Here is a 23002-nt window from a genome sequence, read left to right on the forward strand (position 1 = left end):
TGAGAAATGCTGTCATTTCAATCTTATGGGTGAGAAATTTGCATTGACCTCATTACTAATGAATTGAACATTTTTCATGTTTTTACACTATTCTCATTTCTTAGTCTGTGAAATGTCTGCTCTTGGTTTTCTTTTTTCCTTTATTGATAGGAGTTCTAGGATTCTGTCCAGTTATATGTGTTGCACATTTTTTTCTACCAATTTGCGATTTGTAGTTTCACTTCTCTTGATGAATATAAGTTTATTTTAATGGGGTCTTTTTCTTTGCAGCTGCTTGTATGTCTTTAGTTTGTTTGTTTGTTTGTTTGTTTTTCTTGTTTTAATTTTGCAGTTCTGAGAAGAAAGATATCCATCTTGACAACTGTTCTTTAAAAAGAAAAATTCACACAAAATTAAACCAAAATTAAAAAAGAGAGAGGAGTTTGTCATAGCTGTTTAAAACAACATAATTTCAGGCAATAATGATCAGATCTTTGGAAGTACTTCTGTACTCTACATTATTTTAGACTATATATTTTAAGGGCTATATAAACAAACTGTGGTGACCCAAGACTGTGGAAGGAAGGTTGGGTTTGAAAACCAGCTCATGCCTAAGAGATGTGATACAAATACATGAAGGTTTATTGTGTGAAAGAAGGAGAAAACAGAACTGAATGAGGGGATAAAAATTGCAAGGATGTTTTCAGTCCAGCCTAAGAAGGGTCTGAGCTAATATCACCAACAATGGAGTAGTGGCTCCCATCACTAGCCATTAGAATGTCACTAGAACTCCCATCACTAGCACAGGTAGAATGTCCACGTCTGAGTGGCTAAGATCTATAAGTAAGAGGTTGAACTAGTTTATTTCTAAGATCTCTTCCAAAGCTATAATTCTCCAGAATTTCCCTTGTTCATAATTAAGAATATGACAAATTTAAAAATACGTAATACTTTACTAAAGATTGGTAGTTACTTTGAGTTTGGGTAGTAAAACTATCATATCTAGAATTTTTGCATGAGATTAGAAATTTAGCCAGATATGCCAGTAAAAACTATATTATTTTTGCAAAAATACCAAGGTTCTCTCAGCTATTATATTAATTAGTAGATAGTATTTAAGTGCATGTATGTGAATGGAACAATACATAAACAGTTTTAAGCATATGCTGTATCTGTTTCTGGGATCAATAATCTACAGTCCATAAAACAGAACATCTACACCAAGAACAATAAAGCACAAAAACAAATAATTATGCTACAAATCAAGAAAGTACAAAAGTGTTGGTAGATCTTGCCCCCAGACAATTTGTGAACAGGCTGAAAGAAGGGAAAAATTCTTGATGAAGCAGTTATATGGCCAAGTGAATTTTCATTTATGGTATTTTTAAAGCTTTTCAAAAATTGAAAGATAGGGACCTTACAAGATTTAGGTGAAGACAATTCCAAGTATAGAAAACAATACAGAAACTTTATTGCTGCCCAAATGAACTCACTAGAAACTATAATATTTAATATACCTAGGATTTAGCTTATTTAGCATTTAGCATACTTGTGTGGGTGGGAATAAACATAATATAGAGCTTTTTAAACTACAGGTCAAGACTCATTAGTGAATTATGAAACCAAATTAATGTGTGGTAACCAGAATTTTTTTAATGAAATATAATTTTAGAATCAGAATGTTCTAGAATAGAAACTGCCAGAGGGCATCATGTATTGTAAGGGTAAATATGTTTCACAAAGTATAATATATGCATCCTGGGTCACAATGCAAAATATATTTCTTTCTGAGAGACAGTCAAATAAGAATGAATGGTATGAGCTAGAATTTTAGATTTTAGAGACTTAAGTGCTTGGAGCTAAATCCCAGCTTTGCCCTTTACTGGCTTTGTGATCTTAGGCAAGTACCTTTTCCTCTCCTGTGCCTTCATCTTTAAAAATCATGATGATAATAGTGCCTATAGCTTTAGAACAATGCCTGGGCAATTATAAATGCTCAATAAATATTAACTACAATTATGTTGTTATTTGTTACTCTAAAAGGTCAGATGTTCAATAACTAGCCAACTTTCTTAAAAAGTTGAAAGCTTTGTGTCTTTGTTGTTATATAGATTTAGATTGATTATATATAGTTATAGTTTTATATGTATAGTTATAATGTATGTATATATAACTGTACATAGAGCTATATATATAGCTACATATAGAAAGTACACATATATATTAGTTATAATAACATAAATTAGATTCAGTATTCAAACTCAGGGTCTCCAGTACATAATTTCAGGGCTAAAATATTTTCATTTTTTCACCTACCTGAACTTTTATCACAAAAGCGCGCGCACACACACACACACACACACACCAATGTACTTCCCAAGATGTTTGTATGGTTACACACATACTCATCTTCTATGCCCCAGACCAGTTGAATGTTCTACCTTTCAGCCCCAAGAAATTTCTTAACTTCTTCAGCATTGTTGTTTTGTGCCTTTGCACATAATGTTCTTTTTGACATACAGTCCTTTTACTTGGGAACCTACTCCTCCGGTAAGAGCAAGCTCGGGCATAACCTTCTCTGTGAAACCTTTCTTTTTAGTCTTCCATTCTAGCCTCTGTGCTTTCACTTAATTCTGTTTATAGCTGTACATACAATCTACATGTATTCATTTTACTGTAATAATCCATTAATATTCTTCTCAACTAATGGACTTCAAAGTTTTTATTGTACCACTATTAATAAAAATTTTGAGCACATATCACATACATATATTTGCCATACACATGTATTACTGTACTAATATACATTAAGCATCTTAACCAAAATTGAAATTTTCAAAGAATGAAAAGTGAAGTACAGACTTTTAAAATAATTTTTAAATTTTGTATTTTATAAATAATACTTTTAATAGTTATGAAAATAGTTTTGTTTATTGTGTATGAAATACTTTTCTATCATATATTATTAATAATCCTCTGAATGCTTAGTTTCAAATGTCTTATCAATTATGATGACTTCATTTCATGTACCATCATTAGCTAATATCTCCAGTCACAATATGCATTTAGGGTGAAGTTTATTATTATAGCTTTTTGGATAATCTTTAAATTTGTGATCCTAACTTTGCTACAAGCATAATTATTCTTCATTGTCATCATGTGGCAGAGTTTGTAGTCAGTGTAAGAGCTGCATCATCTCTGCCTTTCTTATTCACCTGTGCTTGCATTATTAGTATTATCTTTAATCTATTATTTTGCAAGAATATTTTAATTAGTTATACAAAAAGTATAGAAAAATAATATAATAAATATTCATGTACCCACCACTCACCTTAAATAATGAAACATTATACATACAATGGAAGCCCTACAAAAGTCTTTCTTAGCCTCTGTCTCATTTTGTGAGGACTCATTCAGATGCTATGAGTATTTAGATACAAACATAACTTCCATAAACCCACTTACTAGAGCACACAAAATTTAGTACATTGAAGTGAAAATGCACTAATGAATAACACTGCCAACCTCACACACTTAGAATCTCTACTCTTCCTCCAAGATAACTTTGTTCACTGTGTGCAATATATGACCATTTACCTTGCAAACTGACAAGGGTGCCAGTGTCAACTATATATGTATTTTCCATCCAGTAACGGAAATCCAGGTATGCCAAGGGGCGATTTAAATTATATGGGATTTTCAACTGCATGGGTGGTCATCACCATTAACCACCCAAGGGTTATCCAAGGGTCAACTGTTATAGTAAAGTTTAATTTCTAATTTTTAGATGATAAATATAAAGTGGAATTCTAATTTGTTCTTCCTGCACAGCAGTGATTTATTTGCATGGCCTCCTGGTGGTGCACCACACTTTAAAGGTCAATGCTCTAAACTATAAAACCCCGAAAAGCAGAGATTTTGTTTAATTCATATTGCAGCTGCGCCATGCATAGTACATGTAAGAGAAGCTCAATAAAAGTTTGCTGACTGAATGAAACTTAGAGTTTTCTGTGATGTTTGAAGGTAGTTTAGAAGTTTGTGGTGGATATATACTACCTACTCAACTTGTGTAAATTTTGACATTGTGCTGGCATTTGTTTAAGATTCTACTGTTATGAGAAGAAAACGAATTGTTGAAAATAAGCAGAGAAATCTTTTAGAGCAGAAAAAACAAAACCCTGGATCTGTAGGACAGAAGTACAGTAAGAATGTGAATGTAAGTACATTATTAGTAAAAATCTCTATTCATTGATGGAAAATTTCTTGGAAAACAGAATGTTCTTAAAGGACTGTGCTCCTGCTGTAAGCTGTGCACCACAACATAAATATAAGTATAGCCAAAGCCTTGTGAAGCAGTCTTGGGATCGCTATGCTAGGAACTTATTGTACTATAATTATTTGGTATATAGTCAACTCTGGAAAAAAGAAAACTGAGGTTATTCACAACAAAGTTATTCAAACATACATTTAAAAAGAAAAGTAAGTTAGAGGCATAGATAGAGGAAGTATGCTAATCATAAAGACAAATAAAATTCATGTGTTTAAATATCCTATTTGGGTCTGAGCTTCCTGGGAGACATAGCAAAAGGAAAATATTATGTTGTATAGTTTTCAGGGGATATTGACAATGATTTTGTTTGAGGTAAACTATATTAAAAGACATTTCCCATTGAGGATCTTCGATAGGGAACCTTGAAGTTCATAATAGATATATCCCTATTAACAGTCAACAACAAATGAATAAGGAGTTTCTTATACTTGTTTGAAAAGAGGCCTTTAATAAAAGTCAAAAGCATGATACTATTAATTTAAAAATTAGTGGAGGTACTTCTGAGAGTTAAGTATATGTGACCTAAAGATGACATTTTCTAGAGGTCTAACTTAATCCAAGAATTGAATTTAAAATATTAAAAATTCTAGATGGATGAGTGAAACTTCCAATTCTCTTGGAGTTTCAACTATAAATGTCACTTCTAATTTTTTAATAGAACTGGAATAGTGCCTTATGAAGAATTTATATTTCAAGTTATAGGTTGAGAGTCCTATTATTTATATATTGTAGGAACTATGGATTTTTATATAGATAAGATTGCTAATACGGAGAACAATCAACCATGATATATGTTATCAGCAAAACAAAAGTCACTTAGTTATTTATGTAAATTAAGATGTCCATTACCAATATATTCTTACTGATTAATACCAAATACAGTACTTAGATGCAAACATAACTTCCTGGTTACAAATGTTATAATGACTAATAAGTTCTTTTTTTTAATATCTGTGGTGTTCACATCAAACATCTCAAAATCTATAAACTGAACAAATTTTATCTTTATTTTTATTAATATATTTATATTTAAAAGTAATATGCATTACTTTTTTGTATGACTTTTTTTGCATAACTATTTTTGTATAACTATTACTTTTTGTAATAGTTATAACCAAAAAATGAACAAACTAAATTTTAAATGCCTATTATTATTGCCCTCTCTAAATTCATCTTTATTTTTCTGGCTCTTATTCTGTTCTTCTCTCTTGCTCCTTTGCATTCTATCTTACTGTCTTTAGAATCCATTTTTGTCCTTCTTTTTAGAAGCCTCACTTCCACATACACATCTTTCACTCACACACCCATTTACACATATTCCAAAGGCTTGTTGTCTTTAGAATATGTCAGTATACCTAAATCAGAATTAAGTTGTGAAGTTTAATTTTTCATCCCTATTGTTTTGCTTTGATTTAGGATTTGGGGCTTTGTTGTCTTTTCACTCAAGATCCTAAACAAGGGTTTGGTTACTATAGCACTGGCTCCCATGACCTTGTATTAGAAAATGTACTGTATCATACCAGATTTTTTGCAGCCCACTACTTCTATGTGGAGAGAATCTGAAAGAAATCAATAAAAGATAGAAAAAGCACAATTACTACTTAGCGCCAGGGTCTCTGGCTAAGGTGTCTCAAGTCTATAGTGGCGATGAGACAAGGCTACAAGAGCTATTGAAGGAGGGCTGTTGTAGAAACCTGCATCAGTTACTCTTTAGATCAGACGGAACAAATGTGAGCGATAGTCATAGACAGGCAATTTTATCTGAGAGAAACAGTCATTTTTTAAGTGGAACAGAATGGGAGTAAAGAAGCAAAGTAGACCATATCCAGGGAGAAGAGTTGGTATCCCTCCGAGAGTGTTGAATGGGAGTGCTAATTGCCAGTGCTCTAAGATTTCCCATTTCCCAGTTGTATGCAGCACTGAGACAGCTATTTCTGATTTAAGTTTTGTCATCTAAGATACTTCTCCTTGGCATTAATCATAATCAGAGGCTTTTGGCTAGTAGTTGTGATTCACCCTTACAATAAATCAACTAGATTATAAACCTTAAGGGAATTTTTTAACTTTCTTTTAATTAGCACTTTTGATTGCCACCCAACTTAGTTCCCTCTTCCAATTATCCAAGACAACACTGCAACCTGAAAATTTTCCAAAATTGACAAAAAATATTTTTAAAAATATTTAGGTACCATAGAAAAACTTATTTCAATAATTCCTGATTTCTACTCAAAAATAAAGAAAAGAAAATATACAAGTTACATGAACAGTGGTAGCTGAAAATATATACAGCAAATAAAAGTATTTTATAATACTTCTAAAAAGTATTTTATAAGAATACTCTTGTATTCATGAATTTTAAGTATGAAATGTTCTGATTTAATATTCTATCTTTATAGAATTTTGGACAAAGTGTCCCACTAAGTTCAAGTGAGCCAAAACAAACTACAAGGGGTACTTCTAATATTGAAAAAGGTACGTTTTAGTTTAAACATTTTCCTCTGAGCTTTGTTCCCCCTGATTGTTTTTTCTTATATGTATTTTCCCAAATACTTACATATTATGTGACTGTTAAACCACCATTTGGGACCTGAATTCTCCTCACTCTGCACATTTAGGTTGTTGCCAGTTTTTTTTTTTAATTTTTATTCTAAATAGTAGTGTACTGAACATCTTTCTCCATCAAGCTTTTTCCTGACTTTTCAATTATTTCCATAAGGTAGATTCCCTGAATTAAAATCACAGTAAATGGCATGTAATTGGCTCCTAATAAATATTTGTTGAATGAAACTCTGTATTAAATGAATTCAGTATCAAAGAATATAAGCATTGTTACAGCATGTCACAAGTATTCCTAAAGTATTTTCCTGGGTGTATTATTATAAATTCTTCTGGCATGTGTGCTAACTTGAGGTAGAATCACTTCTATTATTTGCTTATGTCACAGGCAAAGAAATGGGGTTTGGTTGGTTTTGATTTGTACATGTTTCGTTAATAATATTTTACTAACAATATGCTTAATTGTTTTTGTATGTATACTTATTTTTGGTGAATTGTTTCATCATATTTTACACTGTAGATGTTGAAGTTTTGGTATTTTCTTACTTATTTCTGTAAATTCTTTAAATATCAAGGATTCTAATCCTTATATTAGTTGTAAATACGTTTACTACTTTATTATTTGCATCTCATTCCACATATGTTGTTATTTTTACATATAGAAGTCTTATTTTTTTTTATTTTGTCATTCAGTAAATTAATATTGAGAGCTAAGTTCCTACCTATAACTAAATATTGGATATATAACAATAAACAAAATATACCAAAGTCTCGCCCTTCAGAAATTTAAAATCTATTAGGGAAGACCAGCCTTAAATAAATCATTTTTTGGTCTTTTCTTAGTGATTTCTCCATTACTTTTAAGCTCAAAGGACCTTCCCAATACAGAAACTTAGAGATGTTTCTTTTTCCTCTCTAGTGCTTTCATAGTTTGATTCATTAAATTTAATTCTTTAATTTCTTTGGAATTTGTTTAAATGGATAGTGTGAAATGAAACTCCAAATTGATTCTTTCATGAACAACAAACAAATTTATCAAGTCATCTTTCCTTTCTCTCAACTCTTTGATCACATTTTAAGTTCTTATGTCTAATTTGATCTATTTCTAAGCTGTCAGTTCTGTTTAGCTGATCATCTAATTTTTTCATCTTAAGTTTCTTCTCTCTTATTCTTTTATTTATTACTCACCTTAATTGCTATTATAAAGACAATCTAATTTATCTTCTTTTTGTACTACCAATGAATAATTTAAAACAACACAAAAAGAAATAATCTAAATAGAATGTGTTTTTACTTTCATTCAGGTAACACTCTAGGAATTGTTATTACCTCACTGCCATCATTTTGAATATTTTTTAATTAGGGATAGGAAAATCCTAAATATAAAGGATCCTGATAAATATAATGCAAAGTAACAAAAGATTCACTTGGTTTCTGTTATGTGAAATGAATACATACAGACATGTCAGTTAAGTATGTACAAGGGCTGATCCCAAAGACATAAAAGGTTCAAAAAGAATAGTTACTATAAACTTTCTGTAGTTTCAGACAGTACTTCTGAGTTTTTGATGACTGAAAACCTAGTGAAAGCTTCAATGCCTGAGGATGAAATTCTAAGTGTCATGAGTAGCAAGCAGCTACAGAAATCAAATCTGGGTTTAAATAAGGTCCACGAATTCAACATCTGTGCACTATCAGCTGAAGAACAGAAAATCCTACAGTCCCTTAATAGTCTCAATAAAAGGTTATACTGTAAGTATGGAAGAACACCTTTTGTAAGAAGTACTATATTTTGTATTTAGACTATTTTAATTAAATTTAACTTAAAAATTGAAAATAAAAATTCGAAATGTATTCAGATTATCGCCTCTTAGATCAAATACATAACAGTTAAAAATATATTTGGATATGCCAAACTATGTCAAGTGTACCATACTTGTGTCATTTATGATGATGCCGATGTGTTTGGGAGGCTTAGCGGTGTTTTAGGAATGTATGAAAACACTTCCACTTCAGCGCTGTGACAGGCTAGGTATCTGTCCTGACCATGCATCAAAAACCACCATAAATTCTGGATTAAGTACTTTAAAAATCTGAAAAATAGCAATGAGCTGGTAAGAATATAAAAAGTTCTTAAGACCAGAAACTTTAGATAAGGACCCAGAAAGATATAGAGAGTGCTGCAGCTAGCTTTTGCCTTGAGATCATTTAACCCACAGAGTGAAATTCAGCTCTGCTTTTCATGGCCTCCCAGAGAAAAAGGTAAGAGGAGTTTACCAGGGCCTACTCAACATGAGTAGTCTAATAGAAGATTATCCCATGTTAAGCGAGGTCTCCCAAAGAGCTACATCCTATAGAAACGTATGCACACTGAGAGATAGAGAAATGAAGAAAAGCTTGCATATTTTGAACTTCAGTATTGAGCAGACGAGAGGGGAAGACATGCAAGCTTTTGTCACCTTTCTCTGTCTCTGTGTGCATATATGTCTGTGTGGGATGTAGTTCTTTCTCTAAAAGATTTTGTTAACAGCAGACTCCTAAAGGAAATTCTAAAGCATCCACTTCAGCAGACTGAAAATAATCTCAGATTGACAGTTGGAGAGGGTAAATTTGAATAAGCATTGTATAAAACAAATGTAACAAAGTAGTATGTGTTTCAAAGAGAAAAAAGTTAGAATTTAAATACCTATCAAAATAATACATAAGTTGGAAGAACACAAATGGTCTTAAAGTGTACTAATATTCTTGTATTATTAAGGAATTGGGTAAAGATACAGATTAACTTTAGATGTTGACAACTAAAGTATGCCTGTGGTAATTACTAGGGTCACAACTAACGGACTAGAAATAGAGTATGTGTTATACAAACTGGTAGAGAAGGAAAGTGGCATACAAAAAATATATAATAAATTCCAAGTAAGGTAAGGAGAGAAAAATAAACTTAAAATATATAGGATAAATAGAAATCCTACACTATAGGATGGTACATACAACTGTATTTACAATAAATGTAAGTAGATTAAATGCTACATTTAAAGACAATGCTGTTAGTTGAAACTTTATAACACAATTATATTCTATTTATAAACAATATACTTAAAATATAAGGATATGAAAAAGCTGAAAGTAAAAAAGATGGAAAATATACACCAAGCAAATTCTAACCAAAGGAAAACTGGTTTAGATGTATTATTATCAGACAAAATTGACTATAAAGTAGAAAGCATTAATGGACACAAAAAAGATCACTTCGTGATAATCAAAGTTTTAATTCTCGAGAAATATATAAAATATTTTCATTTTGTATGCATTTAAGAACATAGCCTCAAAAATGTATAGAATATTTTTTAGCCATGGTGAGAGATTTTTTTTTTATATTGTCAGTAATTGATAGAATTGACAAAAAAAAAATCAAATAGATGCATAAGAATTAAACATGATTAACAAACTTAATCAAAGGGGGCATGTTCTTTGCAAGCACCCATAGAATATTTTTTAAAAAGGACCATATATTATGTCATGAAACAAGCCTTGGCACATTTCAAAGAATTGGAGTCATACATACCCTCTGACCACAATGCACTTTAACTAAACATGAATAACAAAATGATAACCATTAAGAAACACACTTCTAAATAAGCCATAGTTCTAAAAAAATACCATAATGGAAATTACAAAATATTTGATGAACAATACTAAAAATATTTTATGTATGTATGTATTTATCATGGTCTCTCAACCTTGGCACTACTGACATTTTGGGCAAGATCATTCTTTGTTGTGAAAGGCTATCCTGTGCATTGCAAGTTGTTTACAGCATCTCTGGCCTCTACCCACTGAATGACAGTAGTCTCCTGACACTGCCAAATGTCTGCTGGGTGGCAAAAATCACCTATGGTTGAGAACCAGTGAAAAAAAAAGTAATGCGTACACATACATTCTATATAATGCATGTATATAAATATATGTGTATGTATGGTGTGTGTGTGTGTATTCCACTTCTGCTTACAATGTAGAAAGCTGGAATGCGTTGATCCCACCCTAAGACTAAGAAAAAGCAGGTAAAAGAAATATAGCTTTTCCTGAATGCATTAGAGAGCTGAAGTCATAGCACAACCAAGTAGCCTGACACTCAAGGAAAGACAGGAACTTCCTAGGAGAGACAGGACGTGTCTATTGGCTCACCTGTGGCAGAGTATAGGAGAAAGAAATGCCAGGTTTCAGACAAACTGGTATTAGGAATTCTGCTTAGATTTTTAACAAATTGCTAAAGGATAAGTGTGAACTATTGTGAGACTGTAAAACCGCTGGGAGCCACAAAGACAAGAAGAGTTCACACCCACTCACAGATTCTTTTCCATGAACCTACATGGTGGGTTCATGAGAAAAATAGGGGCAGTGCAGAAAACTAGAAAAATCCTTCCACAATGGTGCAGACTGGAGGAGGAAAGCAACCATTGCTGTAGGAAAGGCATGAAGCTCCATGCAGAACCTTCTGTCCTACAGAATAAAAGCCATAAGGTACCGGAATAGATGCAGCGAACTTTGTTGATTGCCTCCAGGCACAAGTAAAGACTCACAGGGATAGGGGTAAGGTAAAAGAAAAAAGAGCCTCTTTCTGTGGGGGAGGGACAAGAAACAGGCACAGGCAGATCGTTAAAGCTACCCTGCTGTGGGAGGAGGGGCACAAAACTCTCTTGTACAAAACCTGCCCAAGATACAAGACACAGTTGACTGCCATTGGAAGAAGGAGCAGGATGACTAAAAGGTACAGAGAACATGCCTAAGATTGAGCCTGGACCAGGACAACAGAAAAACTCCCCTGCTCCCTGCACCACAAGGTCAGCAAGTGCCAAGCAAGTAACAAGACAAAGAAATCTGCTGGAAGAGAGGCAAAAGCATAGAGAGAGCCTCCTTCTGTTGTGCAACCACAGAAAGGCCAAAAGCTGCGAGTAGAAAAGGAACATTGAAGAAGAAACACCTCCATGACCCTTGGAGACGTGCAAAATAACACCGGAAGAATTTGAAGAATGATGTACTGAAGGTAACCATAGCAACAACAAAACCCAAACCCAGCTCAATTCCAGACTACTACGTTGATTAAATACACACACTCACACACACACACACACACACACACACACACACACAATTGCCTCACAAAAGAGGCATGCTCATTTCCAGGCTCAAATACTATTTACCTAACTATCCTCTAAACTATCCACCTAACTATTCTAAACATGAAGTCCAACATTAAATCAAAAATTATGAGACACACCAAAAAAGCAAGAGAAAAACCTTACTTTCAAAGGGACAAAGCAATCAACAAATTGAGACACAGAGATGACCCAGATGTTGGAACTATCAGGTAATTTTAAATAATTAGGACTACTGTGTTAAAGGTTAAAGTAGAAAAGGTGGAGAACATGGGACAGACAACATGCATAAACACATGAAGAATTTCAGCAGAGTAATGATAAACTATAAGAAAGTCAAATAGAAAAATGAGAAATAAAACATTGTAATGAAATGAAAAATGTTTTCTATGGGCTCATCAGTAGACTCAACACAGCTGAGAAAAGAATCAATGAATTTGAAGATAGTAATAGAAAACTTCCAAACTTAAACACCAAGAGAGAAAACAAAAAGGTAGGGGATAAAAAACCAGAACAGATGATTTAAGAGCTGTGGAACCGTATAAACCAGTCTAATAAACATGAAATTGGAATTCCCAATGTGAAAAATTACAGCTTCTTTATTTTTTATTTTTTTGCTAGGAAGAGGAGCTAATGATCTCATAGGAAGTTGAGTTTAAGAACAGCCCTTCTCACATGGGGTGAAAACCTGTTCTTGAATCCCAGATGGCAGACTGACAGAAAAGCTATAAAGAAATTCTGGAGTCATTTTGAGACAAGCTGTTTGTCACTCCATATTGGAATAATTGGATACCAAGTAGAAAGAAATAAATTGAACTCCCACCATATACCATACATAAAAATAAATTCCAATGTGATTAAAGATTAAATATAAAAGAAAATATGTAACACTTTTAGGAGATAATATAAGAAAATATTTTTTAGCCTCAAGGTAAGAAAGGATTTCTTAAGCAGAGCAAAAGGAACTTAATCCGTAGGGAAAATTAATGAATTTGACTATATTAAAATTACAAACTTCTCTTCATATCATTAAAAGAATGAAAAGAGGCCACAAATGAGAGAAATTATTTATAATACATATAATGAAGGACTCATTCAAAATATGTAAAGAACTCCCATAAATCAATAACAAAAAAAGACAACTCAAAAAAGTAGGGGGAATAGAATAATATTGAATGTCAACTATAATGAAATATATGTATAATTTTTTTAAATGGGGGGAAGGGCTTGAACAGGAATTTCACAACAAATGAAATGAAAATAACAGTAAACATAGACATTCAATTTCATTAGAAATAGGGAAATGCAAATTAAAACAACGAGATATATTCTCATCAGAAAGACATGTTTCAAAGCCTGGCAATGCTAAGTGTTGGTAAAGACCTCAGCGATTGGAGCTCTCATATAATGTTGGTGGGAGTATTAACTGGGGCAACCTCTTTAGGAAATGTTTTGCCACCACCTAATAAATTAAACATGAATATACCCTACAACCCAGCAACTTCTAGATGCATATCCAAGATAAAACCCTGCATACGTACATAAGGTGACGTGTATATGTATAAGTACATAGAGATCATCGTTTAAAAACCAAACTTTGAAAACATCTAAATGTGCTGGAAAACTATTCAGCCAGGAAAATGAACAAACTACAACTACACACATCATCATAGATGAATCTAAATAATATATAATTTTGAGAAAAATAAGGAAAATCACAGGAGAATAAAGACTACAATTTCATTTACGTGAAGTTCAGAAACAGGCAAAACTGAACAATATTTCTTGGGGGATGTATACACGTGTTAAAACTATAAAAAAACAAAGTCGGTATAGTGGGTTACCTCTGTGAGCAAGGGTCGGGAGTGAAATCCATAGGGCATTGTGGAGGTGGGAGCTCCAGGAAGCTTCTAGAAAAGTGATAATGTTCAAATTTCATAATCTAGATGGTTTACACAGACATTAGCTTTATTATTATTAATTAAAATATGTGTATGTGTTTTATATACTCTGTTAATTCTAAAATTTAAATTTAAAAATAACATGTTAATAAAAGACAAGGTCCTACAACCACAAAAGCAATATAAAACTAAAGCTATCAGTTTAAGAAACAAACAAAAGACACATAAGTTTAAAACACATCATGCAGGTAAAGAGTCAGTTTTTCAGAAAGGGTTTTTTTTTTTTTTTTTTCTGTTAGGTACTTCCAGATATTTAAATGCTTCATGTAAAACATTCTGCCTGAATTTGTTTTTCTTTTGCCCAGACCCTTGTTATTATATAGACAAAAGCCTAAAAGTTGAAAAGGCAAGAGTTGACCAAATTACTCAATTCTTTTGTGCCTTCATAGCTAAATAAATATCTCCTCTTTCCTGCAATAGTCCAAGAATGAAAGTCATTTCTTGTTTAAAAAAAAAAAAAGAAGACAAATAAAAAAGGTTAGAAAACCTAGCATTTGAATAAAGATTGTTATAGAATAGTCCATACTATTCTATACATAGAATAGTACTAGTAATTCCTTTTTATCAATATTTCTTATGTAATTGTTTTTAATCAAATTACTTCTATTGCCTAACCTAAGTATAAAGACTGCTTCTGGGGACAGTAAAAAAGGTCTCTTACTCAATTTTGAATATTTTGACACATCAAAATTTAATCATTCTTCTCTTTCAATATATATAACTAAATTGTTTTTGTATCGTGATATAATTATTTCAGATGTGCAAGAAACCATTTGCAAAAATCCATCCATGAAAAATACCTTACAAATAATACCACTTCTGGTAAGTATTTTAAGAAGCTCTTTTTTTTCTTATGAAACTTCATGATTTTGTGTATAAGAATCCTGTATTGGTACTAATTTTTCTTGAGATTGGCTTTTAGGGAATTTTCCTCTACAACTTTCAATTTTAAGATGTTTTGTTAGAATCAAGCAAATATCCTCTCATTAAAAAAATACTGTAATATAAAGATTTTTACATGCAGAGTTATTTCATCAATAATGAGAACAGAAACAGGTATCAGTACACTACTGTTCAATAATTTTGGGGTATGTAGCCTAATTGGGAAATTGTTAAGAAGTTTTACATTGGTAATGATCCCATCCTTGCCCATATCCCTTCCATGTCTTCAGAGTTCAAAACTAAATATTAGTGCTTTGAATTTTTAATTTTTTTGCCTTGGAACTAGATTCTGGTAAAGATACACATATAAAAGACAAACAGTCATTGCATTCAGGAATTTTCACTCTAAAAGGAAAAAAGACACACATGGATATATATACAAATAACTCTAATACGAGGTAAGCTTAAGACTGTGATGCACAGTCTTAGGAAATCACAAAAGGAAAAAATCATGTGTGCCTAGAGGTGATCAGGAGATATTCAGGTCTATAGAAAGAGCATCCCCAAACTAAGACACTACCTGTACTCTCATAATCCTCAGTTTAGGTGTTCAACACAGAAATGTTTTGTTAGAAAATTGATTGCATGTTTGCTCAGTTGTTTTCAATCATGTGCCCTCAGTTCTGAAATCTTGACAGGAAAAAGAAAGAGTACGCAAATATACTTCCTTTCTTATTATTTGATTTTACATAAATAAGTGATACATTTCTTACCCATTTTCAGATTTTTGCTATATCCTGGGTACAATGGTGAATAATAGTGAGTGAGAAAAAGGCTGTCCCTGCCCTCATGAAACTCATTGTTTACCTCTGGGAACATGTTTCTTAAAAATGGCATTTTTGGTGTGGCGTTTTTGATGCTGTGATTTTTAGACACAACTTTTTTGGCATTGGTCACTTTGATTCCCAATATATTTTTTCACGGTTACTTTTTACATGCTAGCTTGAGTTTTCACTCAAATTTTCCTCTCCACCAAGTCAGCAATTTAAATGACTTTTGCAGCGATATTTTTTCTGTGTCTGAATTTTGACTGTGACAGTTTTCTGTCACTTATGACATTTATGATTCTTACTTCACTTTAGTGAGATAAAACCTGCAATGACAGATCACTCTTCTATACACCTCAACTCAACTTGAAAATGGTGTGCTAACCACAGACAACTAAATGAGCATGAATTGTAAATACTACACAACAGGAAGAGCAAATTACCTAATCATCAAATTACTCTGTTGTGCACATTGGTTCACCGTGTCATTAGATTGCTAGAGTATTTGACAAATAACTGGAAAGTTAAGGGTGTGAATTAAGGCTCACTGGTAGACTTGAAATCATTTTTCTCTTACATCTTTTTCATTCTGTATAACAGGTGGTGACCATTAGCTTTATTTGGTTTCTTTATCTCCAAATATGTTATTCTTCCTTATTTTAACATCACTAACACAGGTCAGAAACCTTCCATTTATTATCAGGGAAAATGGTATAAAAATCACAGAATTATTAACTGCATGTTTAAAGAGCTGACATCAAAATTACCCTGTCCCCCTTCCTCATCGAAACTCATTTGCCATATTCTGCATGAGAATTTGAACATTTTATTCTTATTTGCTCTTTTTTCCTGCTATTTTTATTTTATGTCATTATACTCTTCACTTGGATTCACCAGCTGTTGACATTTTGCCACATTTGCTTTATCTGATAGATTGATGGATAGATATGGATAGATGGAAGAGTAGAATGAATAGAATAGAATAGAATAAATTGAATAAAATAGAATAGGAGATACATACATACACACAAAAACACACATTTTAATGAACTGTTTATAAGTAAATTACAGACATAATGATAGGAAGTATCATTTAGATGGGTCCCTCTAAATAATCAGAATACCACTATCATCACACCCAAGAAATTTAAGTTGATACAGTATCATCTGATACACACTCCATATTCAAAGTTCCTTAGTTGTCTGGAAAAAAAAAATGTCTTTTGTGGCTATTTTATTTCTCTGATACAGGATCCAACCCAGGATTGTACATTGCATTTAGTTGTCATGTCTCTTAACCTAGAAAAGTCTCTTCACTCTTTTCAATCTTTCATGCACATTGACACCTTTGTAGAGTCCACAGCAGTTGTCTTGTTGAATATGCGCTCGTATCCCATGATCTGGGTTTGTCTGATTGTTTTCTCATTATTAGATTCAGGTTAACATTTATGGTAGATGCAAAATTTCAAAGGTTGTAATTTTGTAGCCTGTTTGTTTTCTTTTTATCACCTGGGATTATTTCTACCTGCATCTTGCTTTCAAGTGTTCTCCTGAGCTGCTTGTAATTTATTTTGAGTCCAGAAAACAGATGTCCAAGCTTTTCGAGTTTAAAGCAAGAATAAATAGGTACTTAGTGCTTCCTCTGGGAATAAAGTACATGGGCTTTAGATATAGCTTGGTCTTTTAAAAGCTTTCAAAACTTGTTCCTAAATCTCCATTGCATTTCAAATAAGTAAAATTATATTAAATATCTAAGTTCTGGAGAGGCAATATGACCCTAACTATAAACTTTCCGTATGTGTAACACAAAAGACCACCAAAACTGTATTGTATTTACCACAAGACAATTGTAGTATAGCCTAGTTCTTCAGTAAGGACTTTTCTAAAATAAAAGATTTCCATGTTTCCATACAATAGCAGAAATATTTTTTTGGCATTATCTGTTTTTTTTGTAGATGTTGCAGGTAAGCTTTTTATGAATGTTTTTATTTTATTTTTACCTTTCAGCTCCAGTGTTTTCATACCCACACGAACTTACAAGAATTTTGTTTTGAAATTATAACGTGTGTCATATATGTCTAGCTTTACAATTTACATGTATTCTGTAGTTAATTCAGGAACTGAATTTCTCAGCCTAGCAACATTATACCTACTGGGTTCCTACCGTTGAAAAGTACTCTGCCAAATGGTTTCACACGTATTCTCTTGTTTAATCTTCTAAGCTAGGGACATCAAGTAATTTTCTCAAGTCTTAGAACTGTTCCGTGGCAGAGCCAGGATTTACACTTTCCATTTTCCCCCCAAATCTGTTGTACTTTTATAATCTTATTTCAATTAATGACACCATCATCCGTCAAATTTCCCAGACAAAGATTTGTGTCACCCAGGCTTCTCATTCTCGCATACCCCTAGATAATAAATGCTCCCAATAATACTTACCAAATGCATCTCAAATTAATCCACTCCTCTCCATTCCTACTGATAGTGTCTTAGTTTAAGAATTCATTATGTCTCATCTGGACAATTTCAAGAGCCTCCAGGTTTGCTCTCTCCAGTGCATCTTTCACACAGTTACCACCACAGTAATTTTTTTTTAAAGCACTAATATGAACATATATCACTCTCTTGCTTAAAACATAACCTCAGTGGTTACCTATCACCTAGAAGATACAATTAAAACTCCAGAGAACTGCATCCAAGACCTTTCCACCCTCCCTCCATTTGTTCCCCAGCTCATAACTTACACACTGTTGAGTACAGGCAGATTTCCCTGGAACTCCTTGCATGCTTCCAGGGCCCATGCTGCCCCTACTGCCTCATAGAAGTTGCTCTCTTAAACGCCTTCTCCCACTTATTCTTTAAGAATTGAATTCAGTGTCATCCCCGCTAGAAAAGCTTGTTCAGCCCAAGCTTTGTCCTGTTCAAAATTGAGCATGTCCTTCTTTTGGCAACCACAGCAGCCTGATTTTTTTCTTTTTGTAGAAGTTCTCACATTGGTCTCTTCTTGAACAGATATTGCCTGAGTCTTACCACGTGTCAGGTACTCTGGTAGGGCTGGGACTAGAAAGAGAAAAACATTTTTGTTTCCTCAAGTAGCTTGCATTGTAGTAGCAACAGTATGCAAACAATATAGTATAACAGGGTTGCTGCACGGCATCCTCAAGACACCTGCCATGATTTGGCAATGTAGAAACTGTGAATCTTAGAAGTAGAAGTTTCATTTGGAATACTTTATTTACTTTTTCAAATAAAATGAATTTAATGAATTTCAAACAATTACCTTTCGAAGCAACTTACTCGTTTAGCCCAATATATATTGCTAAACTACTTCAATGGTATTATATGGCTCCAAGTGCTTCCTGTAGAAAATAAAATTATTAAATTTTGACCATTTACATATCATACTATGATTAAAAGCGCCTCTAATGCACATCTTACCAATAGCAAAGAGTGAACACTATTAATTATTATAATTAGTCTGATACCTTACTTAAAGTGGTACTCATTGAGATTGATGTATATGTAGCATTTGATAATTCAAATTATGAGTTTAGTTTTATTAAAATCTATAATCTATAAGGAGATCTACTTTAAAGTATGTGAATACTACGGTAAAATAAATTCTGAAATTATGTTACAGAACAGCCAGCCACAGACCAGTCTGTCTCCTGATGTTGGATCCAGATTGCAGAGAAAATACTGAAGTATAACAGTAACTATTAAATGGAATCATTATTTTTGAGAATCTCCTGTAAATATGTATTTCAGCATTTGTTAATAATTAAAACACTATAACCATACAGTAAATGTAAATTATAATATGGGCAATGGAGACAAATTGATTGGTTTATATTTATGCTACAAATTATACTTTATTATGTATTTTATTGATAAATACATTTTTAGTGAATGGAAATACTTGATTATTTTTAATGAGCATGCTACTGGAAATACATTCATTATATTTAAAAAAGAAAACAGGATATTTTGTTATTCAAATTATGTATTAGCTATATAGTTGTAAAGCTTTGTTTTTCTGAAATTCCTAATAAATTCTATTACATTTTCGTATAGTGGTATAAAAGTTTATGATTAATAATATCCCTCATAAATAGTAAAGCTATTTGTTCAAGACTTTGAAGGATCTCTGTTCTTCAGAGATGTTACCAAGGGTTTTTGTTCTCAATTCTGCATGTTTGGAAATTAAAGTTATAACTTTATGCTGGGTGTTTGGTCTCTAAAGAACTGACTGTACTAGCAAAGCTTACAAGGTAAATGGTAAATATAAAAAATAAACTGCAACCTCAACTGGATTATTTGAATTGCCTGGTCAGTATGTTCTTTTCCCAAGAGGAACATCTACTGGAGACCAGGTTTATATCAGAAGGTTGTTTTATAAAAGTATAGAAACAAACTCAAAAATTGTATGATTAAAAACTTTTGTTCATGCAATTATGATAGTCTCAACATTCTTTTATTTTTCCCTCAACTATTTCTACTTGAGGCTCTTACCACCACTCATCTGGACTATTTCAAGCTGAATGTCTTACCTTTGGCACCAATGAGGCTGCTAGAATGGCATTTCTCAAGTGTGAGTAAAATGGCCAGAGTAAAAATCGATCTTATCAATCTCATCTTAGAATTTTTCAGAGCTTCCTCTTTGGCGATTGGAGAAATTTTGCGCTCCTCAACATGCCATATAAGGCTCTTCATATTCTGAGTCCTCCCTGCTTACATAGCTAGCAACATCTTTACCACCTTTTATGCCATATCATTTAGTCCAATATACCAAACTCTTTTTTTTTAATTTATCGGGTGACAATTGTTAGTAAAGTTACATAGATTTCAGGTGTACAATTCTGTAATACATCATATATGTATCACATTGTGTGTTCACCACCCAGAGTCAGTTCTCCTTCCATCACCATATATTTGATCCCCTTTACGCACATCTATCACGTCCCACCCCCCTTAGCCTCTGGTAACCACTAAACTATTGTCTGTGTCTATGAGTTTTTGTTTGTTTGTTTGTCTTGTTCCTTTGTTTTCCGTTTTATGTACTACGTATCAGTGAAATCATATGGTTCTCGACTTTTTCTGTCTAATTTATTTCTCTTAGCATTATTATCTCAAGATCCATTCATGTTGTCGCAAATGGTACTACTTCATCTTTTCTTATGGCCAAATAGTATTCCATTGTGTATATATACTATTAAGATCTTTATCCATTCATCTATCAAAGGACACTTTGGTTGTTTCCATGTCTTGGCCACCATAAATAAAGCTGCAAAGGGGCACATATGTCTTTATGGATAAATGTTTTCAGATTTTTTGGGTAGATACCCAGGAGAGGGATTGCTGGGTCATATGGTAATTCTATTGGTAATTTTTTGAGGAACCTCCACACTGCCTTCCATAACGGCTGCACCAGACTGCATTCCCACCAACGGTGTATGAGGATTCCTTTTTCTCCACAGCCTCTCCAACACTTGTTGCTATTTGTCTTGTTGATGTTAGCCATTCTGACTGGGGTGAGGTGATATCTCATTGTGGTTTTTATTTGCATGTCTCTGATGATTAGTGATGTTGAGCATTTTTTCATATGTCTATTTGCCATTTGTATGTCCTCTTTGGAGAAATGTCTCTTCGTCCTCTGCCCATTTTTCAATTGGGTTGTTTGTTTTTTTTCTTGTTGAGTTGCATGAGTTCCTTGTATATTTTGGATATTAACCCCTTATCGGAGCCACTGTTTGCAAAAATCTTCTCCCATTCAGTTGGTTGCCTCTTTATTTTGTCGATGGTTTCTTTTGCTGTGCAGAAGCTTTTAAGTTTCATATAGTCCCATTCATTTATTTTAGCTTTTACTTCCATTGCCTTTATGTAGTCAAATTCATAAAATGCCTTTGAACCCAAGGTCCATAAGTTTAGTACCTATGTTTTCTTCTATGCAGTTTATTGTGTCAGGTCTTATGCTTAAGTCTTTGATCCATTTTGAATTAATTTTGGTACATGGTGACAGATAGCAGTCCAGTTTCATTCTTTTTCACGTGGCTATCCAATTCTCCCAGCACCATTTATTGAAGAGGCTGTCTTTCCTCCATTGTGTGTTTTTAGCTTCTTTGTCAAAAATTATCTGTCCATATTTATCTGGTTTTATTTCTGGGTTCCCAATTCTATTCCATTGGTCTACATGTCTGTTTTTCTGCCAATACCATGCTGTTTTGATTATTGTAGCCCTGTAGTACAAGCTAAAGTCAGGGAGTGTGATACCTCCAGAATTGTTCTTTTTTCTTAAGATTGCTTTGGCTATTCGGGGTCTTTTGTGGTTCCAAACAAATTTGATGATTTTTTGTTCTATTTCTTTTAAAAATGCCATTGGGATTTTGACGGGGATTGCATTAAATCTGTATATTGCTTTGGGTAGTATGGCCATTTTAACTATGTTGATTCTTCCAATCCATGAGCACGGGATGTCTTTCCATTTCTTTGTGTCTTCTTCAATTTCTTTCAAAAATGTCTTATAGTTTTCAGCATATAGGGCCTTCACATCCTTGGTTAAGTTTATTCCTAGGTATTTTATTCTTTTTGCTGCAATTGCAAAAGGAATTGTTTTTTATATTTCTTTTTCTGAGATTTCATTGTCAGTATATAAGAATGCAATGGACTTTTGTACGTTGATTTTGTAGCCAGCAACTTTACTGTATTCGTTGATTGTTTCTAATCGCTTTTTGGTGGAGTCTTTAGGGTTTTCTATATATAGCATCATGTCATCTGCAAAGAGTGATAATTTAACTTCTTGACTCCCAATTTGGATGCCTTTTATTTCTTTCTCTTGCCTGATTGCTCTGGCAAGGACTTCCAACACTATGTTGAAAAGCAAAGGTGATAGGGGACAGCCCTGTCGTGTTCCTGAACGTAGAGCAAAGGGCTTCAGTTTTTCACCATTAATTATGAGAATAGCGGAGGGCTTGTCATATATGGCCTTTATTAAGGTATTTTCCTTCCATACCTATTTTATTAAGTGTTTTCATCATAAATGGATGTTGTATCTTATCAAATGCTTTTTCTGCATCAATTGACATAATCGTATGATTTTTGTCCTTTATTTTGTTTATGTGATGTATCACATTGATGGATTTGCAGATGTTGAACCATCCTGTGGCCGGGGATGAACCCCACTTGGTCGTGATGAATAATCTTTTTAATACATTGTTGTATTTGATTTGCTAGAATTTTGTTTAGGATTTTTGCATCTGTATTCATCAGAGATATTGGTCTGTAGTTTTCTTTTTTTGTGTTATCCTTACCTGG

The 23002-nt window shown here is 33.0% G+C and overlaps 1 protein-coding gene across 2 annotated transcripts in view; it reads left to right on the top strand.

The window, feature by feature from the left end:
• The window catches only part of CEP126 (centrosomal protein 126), a 55686-nt gene extending 35672 nt beyond the window's left edge, over positions 1-20014 (top strand). The window contains exons 7-11 of one of the 2 annotated variants that reach the window (XM_033121530.1): positions 4083-4195; positions 6706-6781; positions 8408-8617; positions 14740-14804; positions 19332-20013. In XM_033121530.1, the coding sequence (XP_032977421.1) occupies positions 4083-4195; positions 6706-6781; positions 8408-8617; positions 14740-14804; positions 19332-19394 (527 nt within the window). In that variant the 3' untranslated portion in view covers positions 19395-20013. Of the gene's footprint in view, positions 1-4082; positions 4196-6705; positions 6782-8407; positions 8618-14739; positions 14805-19331 lie in introns of both variants that reach the window. The other variant, XM_033121531.1, reaches the window with a different exon arrangement.
• Positions 20015-23002: the final 2988 nt, after the last annotated feature.

The sequence above is a fragment of the Rhinolophus ferrumequinum genome, chromosome 11, assembly GCF_004115265.2.
Source record: "Rhinolophus ferrumequinum isolate MPI-CBG mRhiFer1 chromosome 11, mRhiFer1_v1.p, whole genome shotgun sequence".
NCBI lineage: Eukaryota > Metazoa > Chordata > Mammalia > Chiroptera > Rhinolophidae > Rhinolophus > Rhinolophus ferrumequinum.